The sequence below is a fragment of the Drosophila arizonae genome, chromosome 2, assembly GCF_054131065.1.
Source record: "Drosophila arizonae isolate 15081-1271.41 chromosome 2, UAZ_ARI_1.0, whole genome shotgun sequence".
NCBI classification, from domain to species: Eukaryota; Metazoa; Arthropoda; class Insecta; order Diptera; family Drosophilidae; genus Drosophila; species Drosophila arizonae.
The window spans coordinates 24,483,445-24,503,062 of record NC_142922.1 but is presented as its reverse complement, the minus strand read 5'-3'; the positions used below and the strand labels follow the sequence as shown (position 1 = coordinate 24,503,062).

The window sequence follows — 19,618 nt, the reverse complement described above, 5'->3', positions numbered from 1 at the left end:
CACGCAGCCAAAACTTCAGATTCAACTTCAACTTCAGCTTCAGCTGCAACTTAAGTTTTATACTTAAAGTGCAGTTAGCCGGGGTCGTCGCCTCGACGAGGATTTGCTGGCCGTGGCAATGTGCGACATTGACACTGAGGATTTAAATTGTGGCGCTCGCATATCGAATTGTAACTGCGCCCGTTGCAAGCCGGTAAGACTCGTTTTCAGCGCATTGCATCAGAGCCGGGCCACCAGCCAGCCAATATGATGTAATGCAGCCGCACGCTGCACGCTGCACGCTGTGAGCAACGCAACTCGACGAATAAAAAAAAAAAAAAGACAACATTAAAACGACAACAGAAATAAATAAATACAAATAAATAAACGAATAAATGTAAATATAAAAATAAAATAAATTATGCATAAACGTTGCAGCTAGAGCCAGAGACAGAGACAGAGACAGAGAGAGTGAGAGGGAGAGAGAGAGGGACAGCTAACTGCATAATCTTTCATTTTAATAAATGCAACATGCGGCTAAAAATAGCCCGAGCAACAGCTTAAATGTTGCTGCACAGGTTGCCAACATGTTGCCAGCAACATGCCGCATGCCTCGTTGCTGTTGCCCGCTGCCACAGATTGTGGCGGAAGTATTAGCCAAGTGCAGGACGCATTGCGGCCCATAGTTATGTGTAATTATCTAAATGCAAAACAGGCAAGAAGACTACTAGTATGCCAGACTGATCGACTGAGAGATACTCTAGAAAAAGTCAAGTTTTGTGGAACCAAATCAAGACAGTCGATTACTGTTGTAAGAATGACTCAATATAATTGTTATATATTTCATATTATGATTAATTTATTGCATATTTAATACTTATATATAATAATAAATTCAGATTGTCTACAGCGCTGCTTAGCAACAAAGCTCGCTTCAATAGCTGATCTCAACCACCAGCAGGCAACAAGCATCGCGCATACCCACTTGAGACTGTTGACGTCGGCTACAGGGTATGAGCACTGTGTGCACTTTAGATAACGAATAAACGCTTCACATACTCACATATCCGCACTTGGGTCTATAGAATCATATCTATAAATAGCAGATGCGCCGCGCCAGGCATTATCAACTGATTCATTGATTCATTCATAAAGCGCAACTCTATAGCTAAACTCTACCTCTAATTGCTGGCTGTGTGCAAAGGTTCTATCTAGCTGACAGTGCCCAAATCCAATGCCACATCCGCGATGCGGCAAATAATTAATGATTGAAACTGTGTGTGTGCAAAATCGAGTACGGAGAGGGGGGAGCAAACGGCAGAAGCGTGAGTCACTGGGTGTCCAAATTGCCGAGATGACAATCGATCTGCGTCTGCGTCTCTGGATGCGATGTTAATTGAATTTGGCACTGAAACTTATGCACATTTAAATTGCTTCATTTTGGCCAGGAAGACCTGCGACCAATGGACTAATCGACCATTGGACTATTGGACCATTGGACCATTGGACTGGCAGGAACGCCTGCGGCTAAATTCAACGCCACCAATTGACATACAAAACGAACCCGAAAGCAGCCAACAAAAAATTGCCTAAGCGCCACTTGAACGGCCAGTTCCAAAAGCAGTCATTGTTGTTGCTGTTGTTGTTGTTGCTGCTGCTGCTGCCACTGACCGGGTCTAAGACCTACAACCCAAACACAAACACTTGTCGGCGCTATCGTGAACTGAAGAGCCGCCACAGCCGCCGTTGCCGGTGCCGTGGCCGTCGCCTCGGATCGGTTTGGATCGGATCGGGTCGCTGCCTTTGGTTCGCGTGCACTTTGAAAATGGGTCAACGCAAATGTTTTGGCCAACAATAACGCTAATGTTTCAATTGGTGTTGGTGCCGCGACTGCCACATGGATGGAGCTCATGAAAATCTTTGATTATCAGGCATTGGCACGTTGCGTGCTTTTCGCCAGTCGCCCACATTGCACAATCAATTTAATCTCCAATCTCGAAAGCTGATTTTTTGGCAACTGTTCGTTAGCAAATTGAAGATAAGCTTAGCCACAAATTTACCTGTATTGTTAGCATATACACGCACACACACACACTCTCACCTGCACCCTAGCCCGTGCTTAGCTCTCATTTGCGATGCAGCGCAGTCATGGCGATCGCCGTCGTCATCGTCATCGTCATCTTTATCTTCATCTCTAGCAGCAGCAACGTCATCGCCAGCATTTCGCAATCTTAACTATCTCAAGTGGCGGCAGGCTGCTAATTGGCTGTGCAGTCTGCTAAATTACCGTTAATCACTATGCTCTAAACTAATTTGACATTTTTTTTATGAGCCTCGCACACCTAATAGGCCGTCCGAATAGGCGTAAGTGTCAGCTATGCGAAAATCTTACACACAAACTTGCCGAGGCTGCAACAGATGCAAATTTCAAGAGATCATTAGAGATAATGTCTTCCTATAATAAATGGCCTAACAATTATGAAGAACAGTTTCGCCAAGTAAAATGTTAATTAGGCCAATGCAGATTATATAATATATTATTATATATATCAAATGAGTCTCTTGACTCTACAATCACAGGGTATCTTCTCGTCAAATAATCTTGATTAGGTGACTTTCAGTGGGCATTGGTTCACTTTTCTATAAACCATCAAATAGATTTAGCAAATAATTTCGCAAATAATTCAAAAAGTTCGCAAATTCTAGCTCAAACATTTTTTCTTTTTATTTGCTTCTCAAATTTGGTGTCATACTGAGCAGCAGATCAAATCGCTCTGTGAAATAATATCACACAACATTCGTCACGCAGCGACAAAACGACCTTCAGCAGCAGAGTTACTGAGGGAAAGCTACGAAAAGCGCTTTCCAGACAGTTAACAATGTTTCTATATAAATAAGCCCATAAGCCTTTTAGCTTTGCAATTGTTCCGACGCATGCGCCCAATTCTAGCTGACAAAACAACGCTAAGAAGTAAAAAAAAAAAATAAAATAAAAAAGGGAATAAGAAAAATATATATAAAAAAGAAAGAATTTTGTTTCTTTCTAAAAAAGAGAGGCTTTTGAATGTGGTTGATGAAAAAGCTTTCACGTCAAACAAAAGGCAGAGCAAAAACGCACGCTTTGTTGTTGTTGCTTCTCAGTTTGGTTTGGTGTGTGAGCCGGGTATGGGCTGACTAGCTGGCTAGCTGTCTAGCTGTCTAGCTGGCTGGCTAATTTATCTCAATCGAATGATATTCAAATGGAAAACTTAATCCGAGATGCGCAACCATTTAGCAGATTTTGCGTAGCATAAACGCACATCAATAAACCTCCACGAAATCTATAAAAGCTAAATATAAATTTTTTTTCTTACGCACGAATTTCACGCGATTAGCATGTGAATCGCTTGGCAGCCAGTGGCACCTGATACAGGCTGTTGTGGCCAGAGCAGCCATTTAATTTGTGAGTCTTATCAATGTTGGCAATGTTGTGCATATGTTTAATGCTTGTTTTGGTCGGCAACGTTATGCATTAATTAATAGAAGCAGCTGCTGCTGTTGCTGCTGCTTGGCTCGCAGTTCATTAAACCCGAAAAACGGGCGAATGCTATTGTTGCTGTTGTTGTTGTTGACATATATCACCGAGTTACTTAATTGTTGTTAGTTATAAATTCAATTTTATTGCCACTAGCTGCTGTTTGATGGCTCTTTTCGGGGTGTTTAGTGTTGAAAATGCTGTAAAATTTGCGTGCTGAATCAAAAGACTTAGAACACAAACTTGCCGCACATCTTTGCCGGGCCCGGGCGGTATTTCCATTTAGTTGTGACTCACTGGTAATACAAATGTTTCATTAATACAACACTTTAGCATATATACTTGCGAGTGAGCGAGTGAGCGACTATTAAATGCTGGCATTTGGCAACCTTTCGCAGGTCGTTAGCCCTGATGCGGTGCGTTTATCTGTGTGCGGATAAGCATCGTACATGCTAACGGTTCTCTAATAGGAGAATGGGCCGGCCAGGGGTCATCACTCAAGTCAACGACTTTGGGGCGTGGTGATCTAGAAATGTCGTTTGAACGGCACTAATACACATGTCCCCTGCCAGTAAGCTGTTTTGTAATGCAAATATACTTCGTAATCTGTATATAAATAGATTGAGGGGAGGGGAGGAGATAAGCATAATATCATAGCACGCAGATGCTGCTGACTCACGCAACGTTCTAGTCATTCTGTCTAAGCTGCGCCAACTAGTTTCCTATGCAAATCCCCTGTCAAGGCAGTCTTAATCGCTTCAAACGAACAAACGAAGCGCCAAAAATAATACCAAATTTTACATAATAATAATTAGAGAAACATTTTGGGAAAACAAATAAGCACATATATCTCATAAGTATTTGGATAAAGTGACAGGTTCTGAAAGTCCAAGAAACGATTTAGTGTTCGGCTTTTTGTTGTTTGTTTCATACTCATATTTCTGTGTGCGTTCATTTTGCTGTTTTCTTTTTGTCTCTTTGTCTTGTTGTTAGCTTACAAGGAATTCATTAATTTCTTATATTTTAATATTTTGTCATCAATCAGAAATAACTTTCAACGCACGCCAATTTTGGAGCTCAATGAGCAACAGCATTCTCTGGCTGTGGATTAAGAGTTTTGTATACTTTTATACTGTTGTTTTTTTTATACCCTGAACCCATTGAAAATGGGAAATCAGGGTATAATGGTTTTGTGAAAAGTATGTAACAGGCAGAAGGAATCATCGCAGACCCCATAAAGTATATATATTCTTGATCAGGACGACGAGCTGAGTCGATATAGCCCTGTCCGTCTGTCCGTCCGTCCGTCCGTCCGTCCGTCCGTCCGTCCGTCCGTCCGTCCGTCCGTCCGTATGAGCAAAAGGATCTCAGAAGATATAAGAGCTAGAGAGCTGAAATTTGGCAAGCATACTCGTGTATACCATAGGCAGTACAAGTTTGCTTTATTTTTTCGATAACTCATCCGATAACTTTTTTATCGAGAATAATCGAAAAATCGACAATGTTTTTTCAGCTTATTTTGAACACTTTTAGACCTGGAGACTTCAAATTTGCGTTGTATATAAAGTTAATGGATACAAAGATTTTGTAATTTACAGATTTTGGATACCACGCCCCCTTCGCCCCCAATTTGTAAAAAACGCATTTCAAGTACTAGAGACTTGTGCTTTGAAATGTGCACACATTTAAGCCATATGATTACGCTCTAAAAGTTTCATTAAGATCGTATGTCTACAAAAGAAATTATTCAACAAATAAATTCTCGTTATATTGCCCACACTGCAGTGCAGCCCAAGCGCAGCCGCTGCTAGCTGCGCAGTTTGCAAAGCGCGTGCTTATACGTGCATGTGTATGTATGTGTGCATAAAAGAAGTCCAGAATGATTAGAATATCAGTTTGGAGGGTTAAGGGTATCTCCTAGTCGAGCAGTCTCGACTGGAGCCTTCTTACTTGTTTTTTTTTATGGTTTTTGTTTCTACTTCGCACTAATGACGGCGAATGCTCTGCGAACTTCATTAATTGTTTAATAAATATGCAGAATTAATTAATTTAAAATGCTATTAATTACGCTTTAATAACTTACTTGAGACAAAGAAAGCAACAATGTTGGACAGTTCTTTCGAATGGCCAAAGCCATCGATTAAGCCAAAGAGAATTTTGGAAAGTGGTCGTAGAAAGGAGATGCAGCTGATTATAATTTAGCCATTTAATCGTTTTAATGACAACAACACAAAGCATTCGAGTTATGCAGATGTGCAGATGGTAAATCAGCGATCTAAGAATAATGGCCAGACAAGTTCTTTGCCAACATTGAACAGCGCAATAAAAATGAGAACTGATGTCATGTATTGCTTTATAATTCACTAAACAAAATATATATATGTACACATGTATATATGCATTTTGCAGAGTCTTTTATTATAGATTTGTCCTTGGTCTTTGGGCAAGCTGAGCTTGAGCTTGTAAACTCTGTGGAGCTGGAAGGGTTCGCGGCTCGTTTGTTTATTTCGGTGTTCTTCCTGATGCTGTTTTGCAATAAAAGTTTTATAACAATCGAAGCATACATGCAATTTACTATATATAGATAAACTGATTTACAGTCTCTAGTCTCGCGAGGCCGCTTCGTAAACATGCCGGGCTAATAAAACTGTGCGTTTTTAATTACTTTGGAATGGTCGTTACGCCCCCTCCGTTGCTGGCAATTCGTCTACGTCAGTCAGCCGGCAGCGTGTGGCTGTGCGGGTTTTCCATTAAGACTGATGCTGATGCACTTTTCGGTTCAACTGACCACGAGACGCATCAGTTTATGTGACTGGGCTGGGTTAATTAAGTCGCTAGGTGCTGCCAGCCACAATGCCCGTTCCCGTTCCCGTTTCCGTTCCCATGCCCATCGCCCATCGCCCGTTCTCAGCTCCAGAGTGCAGCGCTCAGGTGGCCTACATATGGGCCAGCCAAGCAGACAATTCACAAAATTGGCTTAACAAAAGCATTTGACGCCAACGCCACCGACGCGTCGATGACAACGTGTCTGCCATCTTAAGAGCGCCGACAAACGGGCAGAGGACAAATGTTGTCAAGCTGTGAAATTCGCAAATAGATTTGCAACAGTTAAGAAAACTAAAACACAAAACAAAACCAAAACCAAAAACAATGAACCCAGCACATTGTATGTTTCTGCGTGGGTCAAAGCTAGATACTTATCTGTATCTGTATCTGTATCAGTATTTGTATCTCTATCTGTGTCTATGACTCTAGCTTATGTATGTGACTCCGCACACGCTTAGCCGAGTTCTAATTAGCCATGCTAGGCACAGTTTGGTATTTGCTTTGTGCGCAAGCAAAAATGTCAGCTGTGCCGGCTGCCTCGTGGCCGCCCCGCGTGGGCCCCCCGCCTGCCCTCGTCGCCTTGCCTGTGGATATACAAATTAGAGCAAATACATACAAAATAACAAATTGCCGGCGCATGGTAACAAAAGTACCGTTACAATTGGTGGAGAACTTTTCAAAATCGAAGAAGAAGAAAAAACCCATACACACACACAACGTGGAAAAAGAAGAGGAAAAAAACTGCAAACTAGCCGGGAATGGGTTCGATTTTATGAGTGGCCAAATCGCGCTTCACTAGGTGAAAAGTGAATGGCAGCAGCGCCGTCCCAATCTATTTCTATTTTGAGTACTAAAAACAAAAACAAAAAACAAAAAAAAAAACCAAAAGGCGAGACGTGAACAAAATTCGAAAATTCCAAATTCGAAGCTCCAAAGACAATGCAGGCGCATGGCTCCAATTCAAATAATTGTTGGACATTATTATGAAATTATGAAATTAATGCAATTGGCCTTGACAACCGCAAAATGTGCCCAAAGGGCAGGGCCAGACACGGACACGGAGACCGACAATACAGCAGAAGAGAAGAGGAAGAGGAAGAAGAAGAAGAAGAAGAAGGCGAAATATATTGTAAACAAATGTTAACTTGGCTGCGTGCGTAAAAATCATGTCAATAGAAAAGTCATTAATAAGCCGTAAATATGAATGGGGCATCGCTGGCTAGAGAGACGTGAGCTCCGCGAGCAGACACCGCTGCCCGCCCCAACGGAATGTGTGGGTGCCGCCTCGACGGCTTGGCCGGCGTGTTGGCCAATTAGCAGCTGTCAAATGCTGTTGACTTTCTGTGGCCACGACAATGGCCCTGACACTGAGGAAGAGACGCCGCAGCGTTTGACAGCTGCACTTGAAATGAATTTGGATTTGTGTAGACGGATTCGGAATCGGACTTCAGATACGAATTTGGAGTTTTAGAAAGCATTTCCAGTTTTTGTACACTCATTTGGCGATGACGGTGCCGTTGCCGTTGCCACAAGAGCCAAATTGCAGCAGAGCCTGCATTTGTTTGAATCGTTTAAGCTCTTAATGAGACAACAGCAGACATCATTCTGTGGCATTCAAAGGAGATCAGCGCTGGCCGAGCTCGAAGAGGAGCTCCAACACATCCATTAAGCGCAGGCATTTGATGCGGCCGTTGAACCTTGAAATAGACCTTAACGAAAGAGAAAAACACACAGAGAACACACGCCATCCATCCATGGGGCAGATACCAACAAACAAACAAAAAAAGTTGGAGAAAAAGACAAAAATGGCGATGTGAAACAAACGAAAATAAGTTACAAATGAAAAACTGGTTTGCTTTGGATTTGGCGAACTTAGAACCCTAAATCATCAGCCAAACAACTCTTACTCATATTAATAACAAAAAAACAGAGACAGAGAAAAAAGCACAAATTATAAAAGAATACATAAAAAATTTGCCCTAGGTAAGTCTAGAAGAAATCTCTGTGCCCTTTCGAGTGACTCTGATGAAAACTGATGAAATATAATATTTGTTTAATAAAATCATATGAAATATATTGCAACAAACTCAATATATAATCGTATCATTAGCTAAGATTCTTCAAATAATTAGTTAAACGAAATAAAACGGAGTCTAAATATCACTTCCAATAAGATTAGTTCTACATCTAATTGGAGTATACATTCCGCTTCGCGTATAAATCCTCACCGCGAGTGAAATAGTATATCAAACACCCTCTTAACTGAAGTACTAATATCTATCCATATCTACTTGAAATCGAAGTGCACATCAATCAGTCTATCAATACTCATAAAAATCGAAGTATTAGAAACATTAATAATAAGCAAAAGGTATCGAAAAACTAACATGCTCTGCGCGCACACCCCACACTTGACAACTTAATGCCACTCGAGCATCGTGTAATCTTTGAGGGAATCACTAAAGCGGATTCTAATGGCGTCTGGCAAACGGAAATATCGAAAAGCGCCTTAGCCGCAGCAACAGTGCTATTGGCCAAGTTAAAAACCAAAGCTCTTGCATGGGCAACTAACCCAATCTTGGATTTCTTGCATAGAGACCAGACCGAATTCTAAGGCCGCTGATGCCAAAGCAGATTTCCTAGATTGCCAATAATCGCATATACAAAATATTATTTCTGACTAATTGCATGTGTATGTATGTATGTATGTATGTGTGTATGTGTGTGTGTGCGAGTAAAGTCGTGCGCAAACTGACGATGATTATGTTGTGAAGCTGGAGATCAGCAGCCTTGGAGCGTTTTGCCGAAAAACTATCGTCAAATTCAATTAAACTTAAATACTTGTCGAATCAATTTGCCTCAAACATGATTTGTTTTTTCTTCATATTTTTTAACTGTGAAACACACTTACCCCGTATTTGCTTTGCATTGAGCCGGGTTTATTTAGCCGACCGACCGACCGTCCGTCGAATTCAAAGCTAAAGCCCAAAGATGATCAGCGCAAACGGCTTGTGGCTTTTGTTGTGGTTGCTCCAGCGGCTAATTGCTTCCTTGAAGCTAACTCTGTATATGCGTGTGTGTGTGTGTGAGTGAGTGTGAAGTTCATGTCGTGTCAAACCGGAAGACGGAAGTGCAATTCTATTGCAACTGTGGCTAGAATACCTCCTGCTCCATTGCTACGTGACGCGCACAGCTACTGCGTTTGGTTTTTTTTTTTTTTTTCGGCCGACATTTGCGCACGCGCAGCGCCATACGAAATTTACGAGACTGTGGCAAATGGGCGACAAATTATGCCAAAATGAAAAGAGGCGTGACCACTTTGGCATTTATGCTCGTTTTGCTTGCCTGCCAAATGGCTGCGAGTCGCGTTAAATTGTAAAACGGTAGTGCCTGTCCACGTACCACACACCCACCGCGCATGCCCCTCGCCCCAGCACAGCTCTACGATCTCGCGTAGGTGTTGATTTATTCGCGCGTTTTGCTGGCGTTTCTAATGCGACAATTACAGCTGGCAGTCGCCGCTTGCCAGATTCCTAGCCACTTGGCTGATTTATGGCGCCTCCAAGTAATTCACGAAGCTATTTAGGCATTTGGCACACACAAACACAAACACACACACACACATACTCACACATACATACATAAACGCAGGCAGACACCCCAAATGGTTGAAAAGTTTTGATTAGAACAAACCTGTAGAACTCTATGGAGCGACGCTTGCGGCTGGTTTGTTGAGTAAATATGTCAGACCCGACATGGATAACCCTTAGAAGGCCTTCCAGCACTTTGAGTAATTGGGCGTAAACTCGGCTAAGCTACCGTGGGGCACACAGTCTCAGTGTAGATCTCTACACCTCCTCTACATCTTTGCCTATCTCTCGCTCTCGCTCTCTCTCTCTCTCTCTCTCTCTCTCTCTCTCTCTCTCACTCTACCTGTCACTTGGCAACAACCTGGGGCATTTGATTAATTTGGCTTGTCGAAACTGATGCAAATTCGTGTGTGTGTTTAGCTAGCGGCATCGCAAAACCCGTAGCTATTTGCTTTACGGTTCAGATTCATTCATGGAATATCGAGTGTAGTGTTATGTAAACACTCGAGCACAGAGATCCAAATTCGCACAGCGTTTTTTCTCGAATGCAAAATCCAAATTTATGCAAATTTCATAAATGGCCAACAGAACCAAGCCCTAGTCGATCCGGAATACCCAGGGAAAAACAAAATCTTTAAATATATTTACAGTTAGAGGCGGCTGCGTTAAGTGTCTTTTTCTATTCTTTTTTTTTTTTTTTGTTATTTAATTTTTTGTAGTCTTTTTTTTTTTTGTATTTTTGCATTGAGTTGGGAAAGTGCCCCAAAGCCGGGTGCGCAGTTCAGTGAACCTTTCGCTCATATCGAATGATGTTTAGCAGCAGCAGCAGCAGCAGCTTCAGCAGCGGCAGCAGCGGCAGCAGCGGCAACGGTAGCGGCAGCTGGTGGCACTCATTAAGGAAACATAATTCTAATTCTAATTCTAATTCCGCTGCGACTGAGACCGTTTGTCGGGAGTGTCTTTTTACTTTTAATTATAATACTTCAGTGCTGAGAAAAGTGAACTCCGACAGCAGTTCAGTTGTTGCGTGTCGTCTCTGGGTCTGGGCCGGGCGGGCACTTTGGATTCGGGCCTGTTGCGTTCGTCGCGGTCACCGTACGACGGCGTTTTTATCTAATCATCAGCATGCGATCGCCAGCCGTCCGGCCGACAGGCAGACAGACAGACAGGCGGCTCGGCCACTGGCCAGCTGGCTATAAGTGTTATGAATAACCGAGCTTAATTTGGAGAACTCCCTAGAAGAGCGTTTATAGTTTTAATCAAGCAACTACATAAAGTGCTGGGGTAGTTAAGTTGCCAAAGTGTTCTATTCCATTCTTAGTTATTCTTTCGCTTTGTTCTCAGACCACCGCGGATTTGCCCCGACAGCTGCTGTGTACCCACATCTATAACCCACAGCTTTTATAAATCATTGATGAAACGAGCGACAATAATTCAGAGTTTTAGCTCAACTTCAACCGGAATAGTTTCAGTCGTATATAATCAACTGTGAGCTGGTCTCTTAGTTTATAACTTCTTTAGTTTAATGCTTAATGCTTACGATCGTATAATAGTTATATAAAAGGGTAGGAGGCCTACTCTTGCCCCATTCATTTGGATATCTTTACTCAGAGTGAGTCATTTACAACTTGATGCGTTGTATTTTCTCTATCCCATTGTTTTTCTATATAATAACTTATAGATCTCTCTAGATGTATATATACAAATAGACCTCTATCTCTCTCTCACTCTCTTTTTCTCTCGCCCTCTACCGCTGTCTGTCTATCTATTTCTCTGTCTCTCTCTCTCTCTATTTCTCTCTGTCCTCTTTTACTGAATTTTTTATCAATATCCTTTTGGCTTACCCCTACTGTAACTATCTTACTCTCCTAGTTTTCTTGCTCTCTGCCTCCCTCTCTCTCTCTCTTTCACATCGACTCTCTCTTCATCTATCTCTCTCTGCGAAGACTTTAAGCACTTTGGCCAAAGAATAGGCATTTCCTGTCTTCTTCATCATCAACATCATTAAGAGCAATAGCCAAGAGAGGCAAGAACTTACGGTTTTATGAGTCCTGGCCACATAAAGCCACTAGATGGCACTAGCATAGCATTTGGGCTTTTTGCCAATTCCTAGATGGGCATTATATGCGTTACGAGTTACAAGAAGATCCATTGCCGTTGGCTGCATTTCGAAAGAGCTTCTTTGCTGTGTATTCTTTTTCCGATTCCTTTTTGTTTTCTTTTTTTTTTCAGGTAATTCCCACATTTTGATTGCATCAATAAAAACATTCAGCATCGGTCCGCTCCGGTCTGGCGTTCATTGCTTTTAATGAGCAGAGGGAAATTCTTGATTTTAGAACACACAGAAGGATTGACAATGAAAATGAGGTACAAACTAGAAGCCGGACTAAACCATGCAGAGGTAGTTTTATTTATAGCAGCACCTAAGTGTTGCCATTAAAAGTTTTCTGCCCGGCTGCGTTGACTGTCTTTGGCAAGGCGAAGCTATTGGCAATTAATTGGCCAACAAGGCTTTGTCCAAACGCTGTCTGGGCCCCTTGATGAGAGGCGCCAAAGCGCCAACACCCCATGCTATATATGCTCTATAGCATAAATGCCATATGCTGCATGGCCTTAACCTGCGCACCACCGCACCACTGCACCACCGCACCGCCGCACGTACTCAGCACTCCACTCAGATTTCTGACCAAGCCAATGAGCTGTGCTAATTAATAATAATAAAAAAAAAAAGAAAAAAAATTGCCATGAGGAGCAGGAAGACAAGGCTCGGGCTCGTACAGAGGCTTAGGCTTTAGGCCATGTCGACATAGTCTGGACGTTTATTTTTAGACAATAAACTAAACGATGCGGCAGTGCATCCAGCAGCCAGCAGCCTGAAGCCAGCAACTAGCAGCCGCATCCAACGGCTAATGGTAATGAGCTGAAGGCTATTCACAGTTTGGCCGTGCGGCCTTGCAGCTGCTGTGGCTATGGCTGCCGCCCCCTTTCGCTGGCCCGGAGCAAATTTATGGACCAGCATCAATCTATTGGCTTAATGCTGTTGCTCCGTCTCGATTAGCATGCTCCACGGGCAGACGTAACGGATTGCTGTGGCTCTGACTGGTGTGGGCAAACTGTGGGGGAGGAGGAGTCGGGGGAGGGGGAGGACAACCTCAACCCCCAAAAAGCAAAAAGCACCGTTGAATGGCCTTCAACGTCCTTGACTGTGCATTTAGCTATCGAACGGGTCTGTAATTATATTTATTTGCTTATTATTATTGAGCATCTGAGCATCTCGATTGCTGTTGTTGTTTTTATTGCCTTTATGGCTCACGTTTTGAGCGCCTCACCGAATATTGTAATTGCTGTGAATAATGCGATGCGAATCTCTCAGACACTGGCCATACCAGGTCTAACTATTAGCAAACAATTTGTATTGTCTGATAGTTAATCACAGCTAGCGTCATCGATTTATTTATAAACAATATTATTGACGCCCCAATACATTAGTTAGTTCATTTATTAATATGTATGTGAAAATGCGTATAGAGTTGTATACCTTCTGCTAAATGGGCCAAGCTGGTAGCCGTGCCCCAAGGACAGGAGGCAATTACGCTGATGTGCCCAGCACAGAGTGAAACAAAAGGCAGGCCGTGAATAGCTAGTGCTCCGGGCTGTGGGAGACAACCAAATCATATATGTATATGCAAAGAGCCACATTACAATATTCGGCAATATTCCAATAGAAAGAGCTATAGTCTATATATAGAGTGGTCAACTGGGTAATCGGCAAAAGCACTTTGTGCGCGGATTCTGTGCGCCAAGACAAACGAAATCAAAAAGTCATCATCGCGCGATAGCTTCCCAGTCTTCAAGTACCAGGGCGAGATCTCGGTCAGCCTGCACGTGTGAATGTGCCTAATGAGCATTCAATCGATGCAGAAAGCAGCCAGAGCTTGGCGCATAAATGCTATTTCGAAAGACATTACAGATCGATCGATGGATGCCGAATTCGATTAGCAAAAATGAGCGAAATAGAAATAAAATAGAATCGCATAGAAAAATTATTGAAGAACTGCGGGGCACTTGAAAAGCAAACTGAAGAAGCATGCTCAGCGAAATTAGAAAGAAGTGCGCCAATGAATCGGGGTCAATAGGAAATGAAAAGTGAAATTTCAGTTAAACCTCGCCAGAGACCAATTGCCTTTTGTTACACACACACACACACACACACACACACACGTACACCTTTATTGTGGTATTGGCAAAAGGAACTGGCAATTTAAATATCATTAATTTCTGGGTTAAGCCTTTGTGGCGAGCACTTGAAAATTGCCACCGTGTAATCAGTCTTTGACAGCAACGAGAGCGCCCCCAGGCACCAACTCAGCTGATCTGATGACCACGCTCGAGTCCAATCAGTCGTGTGAAGAAATCGAACAGCGTTGGATATAGCTGAGCAATATGTCTTCACCTATACACATATTTGACAGGCCAAACCCATGATTACGCTCAATGCAAAGTAGTATAAGACTCTATTTCAAATTGACCTGAAATACGTATAAAAGGAGTCGATGAAAGTTTTCTTTCAGTTGAATAAAGAAATTCTAAAGGCTTTGATTTTTAGTTTCAATCATTTCCAGAATATTCCAAAAACTTGATTCACATAGTGGGACGATATTAAAAATAAATTGAAAAATCTAATCATTATCGACCTTGACGTGTTTTTCATAGCAATAATTATTTCTTAATTCTCTATGAGGCTCTTGCAAAGTATATTTGAATATTTTGTCTATGGCTAAGATAATATTTCATAAATATATATATATATGTATGTATATATTTAAATAAATCCTCAACTCATCAGAAATAAGTATGTAAATAAGAATGGCCTGACGAGGCTAATCAGTAAGCTCTTTGAATAATTTTTGTATTTTCTACGTATTTGAATAAGTAATAAAAGTTAATAACTATTAATTATGCATGTTTTGTGTAAATTGTAGAAAACGCTTGTCAAACGCTTTACGATATAATCAATTAGCACGATTTATGTTGCACTTGCTGCCACAAAGCTTGCCACCCGGCGGCAGTTCCGCTCCATCCAGCTGCGGCAGCAACTCTGCCTGGACTAGCCACGAGCGTGACTCATCTATGAGATGTACAGCATCCATGGGCAAACAGAGAGTTCGTGCTAAACGAGACCTTCTGCAGTTTGGGTTGACGCATTGGAACCTGCGACTCAGTTGAGATGAACATAAAAAATAAAAAATAAAAAAACAAGAAACAAAAAATAAGTAGAATTAACGGCTTTATTTGCTAGCCGACAGCCTTATACCCTAAGAGCTTTGAAGAGCTTTTCAATGCTCTAATCTATGGTAGTCTTTAAAATATATGTAAGGCAGAGTTTTAAAAACTCATAATTGCTTAGATTAGAAAGTCTGATAAACTTTCCATAAAACACAAATAACTTTGCTATAGTATACAATATAGAAATCGAATGTTGATAAGATTACGCATATCATAAATTCGTGCATGACAAAATTCATGTTAAGAATTTCGATAAAAAAAAAACCTGCTTTATAAAAGACTGCCTATATTATAATATATGACAACACTATATAAAAATTCATGAGTGAACAGTTTATAATCTGATCTAAAAGTTATATTTAGAAAACCCTAGTTCTTAATCTAAACTCTTATTTGATTGTAAGATACTACACACTCTAAAATAAATTGAAAAAAAAGGTTATATAATATAATATTATATAATTATAGTCGCATTACACTCTGCCTGGCAAAATCACAATGCTCTTCGTAAGAGTAGGGCAAATCACACAAAAAAATAGGAAAATACTCGCATGTAAAACCAAAGTTCGACGTAATTATAAAAAAAAAAAAAAAAGGGTGCGTAGAACGGCAGTGGAGTTCAGTGGGCTTTTGTGTGTACTTGAGCTGTGAATTCCAACAACCACAGTAAAAACCGAATAAAAATAACGAGCTAATAAAAGTGCCACAGCAACAGGTGTGTGTGAGTGTGCGAGTGAGTGTCTGAGTGTATGAGTGTGTGAGTGTGTGCGCTGTAAGGGCAGAGTTGGCACATTAAAATTGTTGCGGCTGATGACGTGTCGACATCGTTGCTATCAATGAACAATGAGTATTAATTTTCATAAATAATCACATTAAAAATATTACTTATAAGATTTGATTATTTGTGTTGTTTTTGCTGTTGTGGCTTTTGCATGGGTTATCTAGACAGACGCTTGAGTCATCTTCAACATGGTTAAAAACGTATTATTGAAGACGGAAATGAATGCCAGGTGAAAAATAAAAAAATAAAAAAAATAGAAATAACAAAATTGTATACAAATACGCAAATAAAAAACGTTATGCATGGAGCTAAACATCAGCCAAAGAATAAATTAAATTTATTTATAAGACCCAGGCACAGGCGCTGGCCTAACACCGGGCAGGTGTGGAGCCGAGTGGCGAGGGGTGGGGGTCTAGGCAGGCAGAAAATTCTTATGTGGAAGAAGAATCTTTACACATCAACATCAGCATCAACGCAGCTGTGTTTAAATTTAAACACTGAGCTCAGCGATTGTGCTTAGGCCAGAATCATAACCCGAAGATAGCTGCCAAATGCCTTATCAGCTTACGACTGTTTCCATAATGCGGGGCTTACTTTCATACCGAGCATGGTCGTAGTAGCTGGAACTGGAACTGGTCTCAAATTACTGCAAAGCGAACAGTGTACGATTTTCAATATACCCTGTACAGCCAGCCATAGGGTATAATCAAATTGGACAACAAATTTCTGATACCATAAATAATGGCCTAAACTAAAACTGAAACTGCCTTGTTCGCACTGCTGAAGATTACAAATTTAGATTATCGACTCTCACAATTCACCCTTAATTTATGTTTCTTTAAAGTCGATTTATATCGATACATTGAACCTCAAAGACAGACACAGTTGAGTCTTGCTGTTTACAGGGTATCTGCTGATCGATTCCCCCCTATTCAGGCCAATTGTTTATTTTTAACTCCTTTTTCTGATTATTATTTTTTGTTTTCCAACAATTTGGCAAACAAAGCATTTGCGACGCGACCAAAACATGATAAATGATGCGCAGTTGTGCAGTTACCCAAAAAATAGTTGTTTTACGTATGTTTTAATAAAGCTTAACTAATTAAACACTCAGACACACGCAGACCCACACAGGGGGGTAAATTTAAGGTAGTACAGCTGTGCATGCTACTAGTATATAATATAATAAATTTATTAAATTTGTAGTTTAGGTTATAAAAAACATATTAATTAAACAAATATTGCATCGAAATTGGTAATTGAGGTTTCTGAACTTATCGAAGGACGGAAATAGAATACCCAAAAGCTCAGCACATCAACTCTGATGAGCTGTAGATTATATTTATAGAGATGTCTGAATCTTAATCTTCGCAGCTCAGGTTGAGGGAGAAGCACGGATTTGACTAATGCGCCGTTAGATTGCTCAGGCAAGGCGAATTGTTCTTGAACAGATCCGTCAGGGTAAACAAATTGAGATAGGTGGATAGAAAGGTGGCTAGCACACCAAAAATTAGGACGGCCATGGTGCAGGAGATGTCGCATTCCAAGCGATTCAGCAGACGCGCCACACGCAGCCAGCAGCCCGGTGGTGAATGCGGTTTCTTGGATACCAGCAACGGCTCCATTTCCAGCTCAACGGGAGCATAGTTAAGATCCAGAGGCAGGCTGCCATAGCTGGCCTCGGCGGCAATGCGCTGATGCACACGTTCCATGCGCCGAATGCGCCGATACAGCAGGGGAGGCAGTATGAAAACCAATGGGCCAGTGATGGTGCCGCCGATCACATTCATGAGCGCATCAAAGCTGGGCACAAACTCCGCCACGAGCACCTCCAGAGCCAGGACACAGGACCGAATGAGAATGCGCTTGCAGCACAGAGCTAAGTGAGAAGGGTGACAAATACACACACATACATATATATAGAGGGGCCTTGGAGACTAGACGCAGACTTACTCTCGGGCAACTTGAAGAAGTTCTCGATCTGCATAAACATAGCCGAGCTGGCCACCGTCACCGAGAAGCACAGCTGCAGCGACATCAGTATGAGCATCACAAAGAAGGGCACACTGGTGGGCAGCGAGAGCAGCAGATTACTCGAAATCATGGAGCCGAACTTGTAGGCAGCTATGCCGGCGCCCACAATGGCCACGCTGCAAGTGACTGAACAGAAATTGATATACTCGCCTTTCGGCATTCACATTACATAAGAGCAAACTCCACTTACTGGCAATGCCACTGAGCGCCGCCCAGGACACTTGAGACTTGCGCTTCATGTCTATCTGCAGGGTCAGCAGCACGGGATGTATGTCGAACTGGAAGGCCAAAATGCTGTAGCTGCTCAGGATGGTCAGAAAACCAGGTAGCTCTGTGTCAAAAATACAGCCAAAATATACAAAATTATATACCAGATAAAACTAGTTAACAAGCCTTGTTTACATTTCAGACTTGTTTACATTGTTTACATTATTATGTCACAAACAAGAGTCTCGCTTAATTAGACAACGTGGAATGTATGCAAGAAAATGTAAACACTCTATATCTATAGGTCTTCCTATAAAATTTAGCGTAGCTTACGCACCCAGCGAGACTCCTTGAAAGGGCGTTCCAATGGCCGGTGCATCGAGCAGGCAATACCAAAGCAACCCAACAATTACTATCATGACGCAAACGGCTGTAATGGCCAGGCCTCTGAAATATAGAAATATATATGCATATATATATATATGGCCAGATGTGTTAGACTATCCTAATCATAAAGATGATATTCGCTAAAAATAATTTCAAGCACAAAACATTAACTAACCGCATGTGCTTGGGGCTGCCTATCCACATGAGTGGACAGATGACCAGGCCCACAATAATGGCCCAGTAGCAGTAGGAGAAATTATAGAGGCCGGCGCTCATGCGTAGAACAACCGCCTCCAGGTTCTCGGCTGCCATGACAATGCTGGGCACGGCCAGGGCAAAGATGCTCAGGTCCAGTAGGATGGATACCAAGAGGCTGACGCAGGGTCCATAGGCCAGTTCGGCGAGTGCAGCGTAAGGATAGTTGCGTTTCTGCAGTATCGAGGGATCCAGATACTCGGCCATGGTCCAGCATTGTGATAGCAGAAAGGATGTGTATATCTGCAGGAAGATGATGGATAGAACGAGCAACACTCCAAAGTAGCCCAGCCGAACCAGCAGCGCGGGCAGTGTCAGAAACGGAAAGATGCCAAACAAGTCGACCACGTAGAGAATGGCAATGAACAGGGAAAGGCTCTCGGGCTCATCCTCGTGGGCGCGAAAGTGCGGCAAGGCGCTGAACCGCGAGCGTCTCAGAAACGGCAGCTGATCATGTTGATTCGAGGGTGCCAATAGTACGGACGTACGCCGCTTGGGCAGGGCAAAGGACGGAGCACGCGACGGACGTGGTGCACGCTTGACATTCGAACGCCGAAAGAAAAACATTCACGCCAGTTACGTCGAACCAAACGCGACGACTGAAAGAGCGCAACTGATGGTGGTTCTAAGCACCACCAAGAACCAGAGAGTGGCACTCAGTTGGCTTGCAACAGTTTGTCATTCGATATGACAACAAGCGAGCGATGGCTGCAGCTGGGAAGCCCTGCCGCTGCAAGGTCAATGCACGTTGCAAGTTCA

The 19,618-nt window shown here is 42.2% G+C and overlaps 1 protein-coding gene and 1 long non-coding RNA gene across 2 annotated transcripts; one reads left to right on the top strand and one right to left on the bottom strand.

The window, feature by feature from the left end:
* The first annotated feature begins 10,306 nt into the window (after nt 1-10,306).
* LOC149270609 (uncharacterized) lies at nt 10,307-14,282 on the top strand. Its single transcript, XR_016268506.1, has 3 exons — nt 10,307-11,193; nt 11,254-11,521; nt 12,142-14,282. It is a non-coding gene; the product is annotated as an uncharacterized LOC149270609 (long non-coding RNA).
* A 2,862-nt stretch (nt 14,283-17,144) lies between these two features.
* mah (solute carrier family member mahogany) lies at nt 17,145-19,513 on the bottom strand. Its single transcript, XM_018013362.2, has 5 exons — nt 18,780-19,513; nt 18,555-18,664; nt 18,201-18,341; nt 17,930-18,136; nt 17,145-17,855 (listed from the first exon to the last, which is right to left on the bottom strand). The coding sequence occupies exons 1-5, from the start codon at nt 19,424-19,426 to the stop codon at nt 17,380-17,382; spliced, it is 1,581 nt and encodes a 526-aa protein (XP_017868851.1). The 5' UTR covers nt 19,427-19,513; the 3' UTR covers nt 17,145-17,379.
* Between the last annotated feature and the right edge of the window lie 105 nt (nt 19,514-19,618).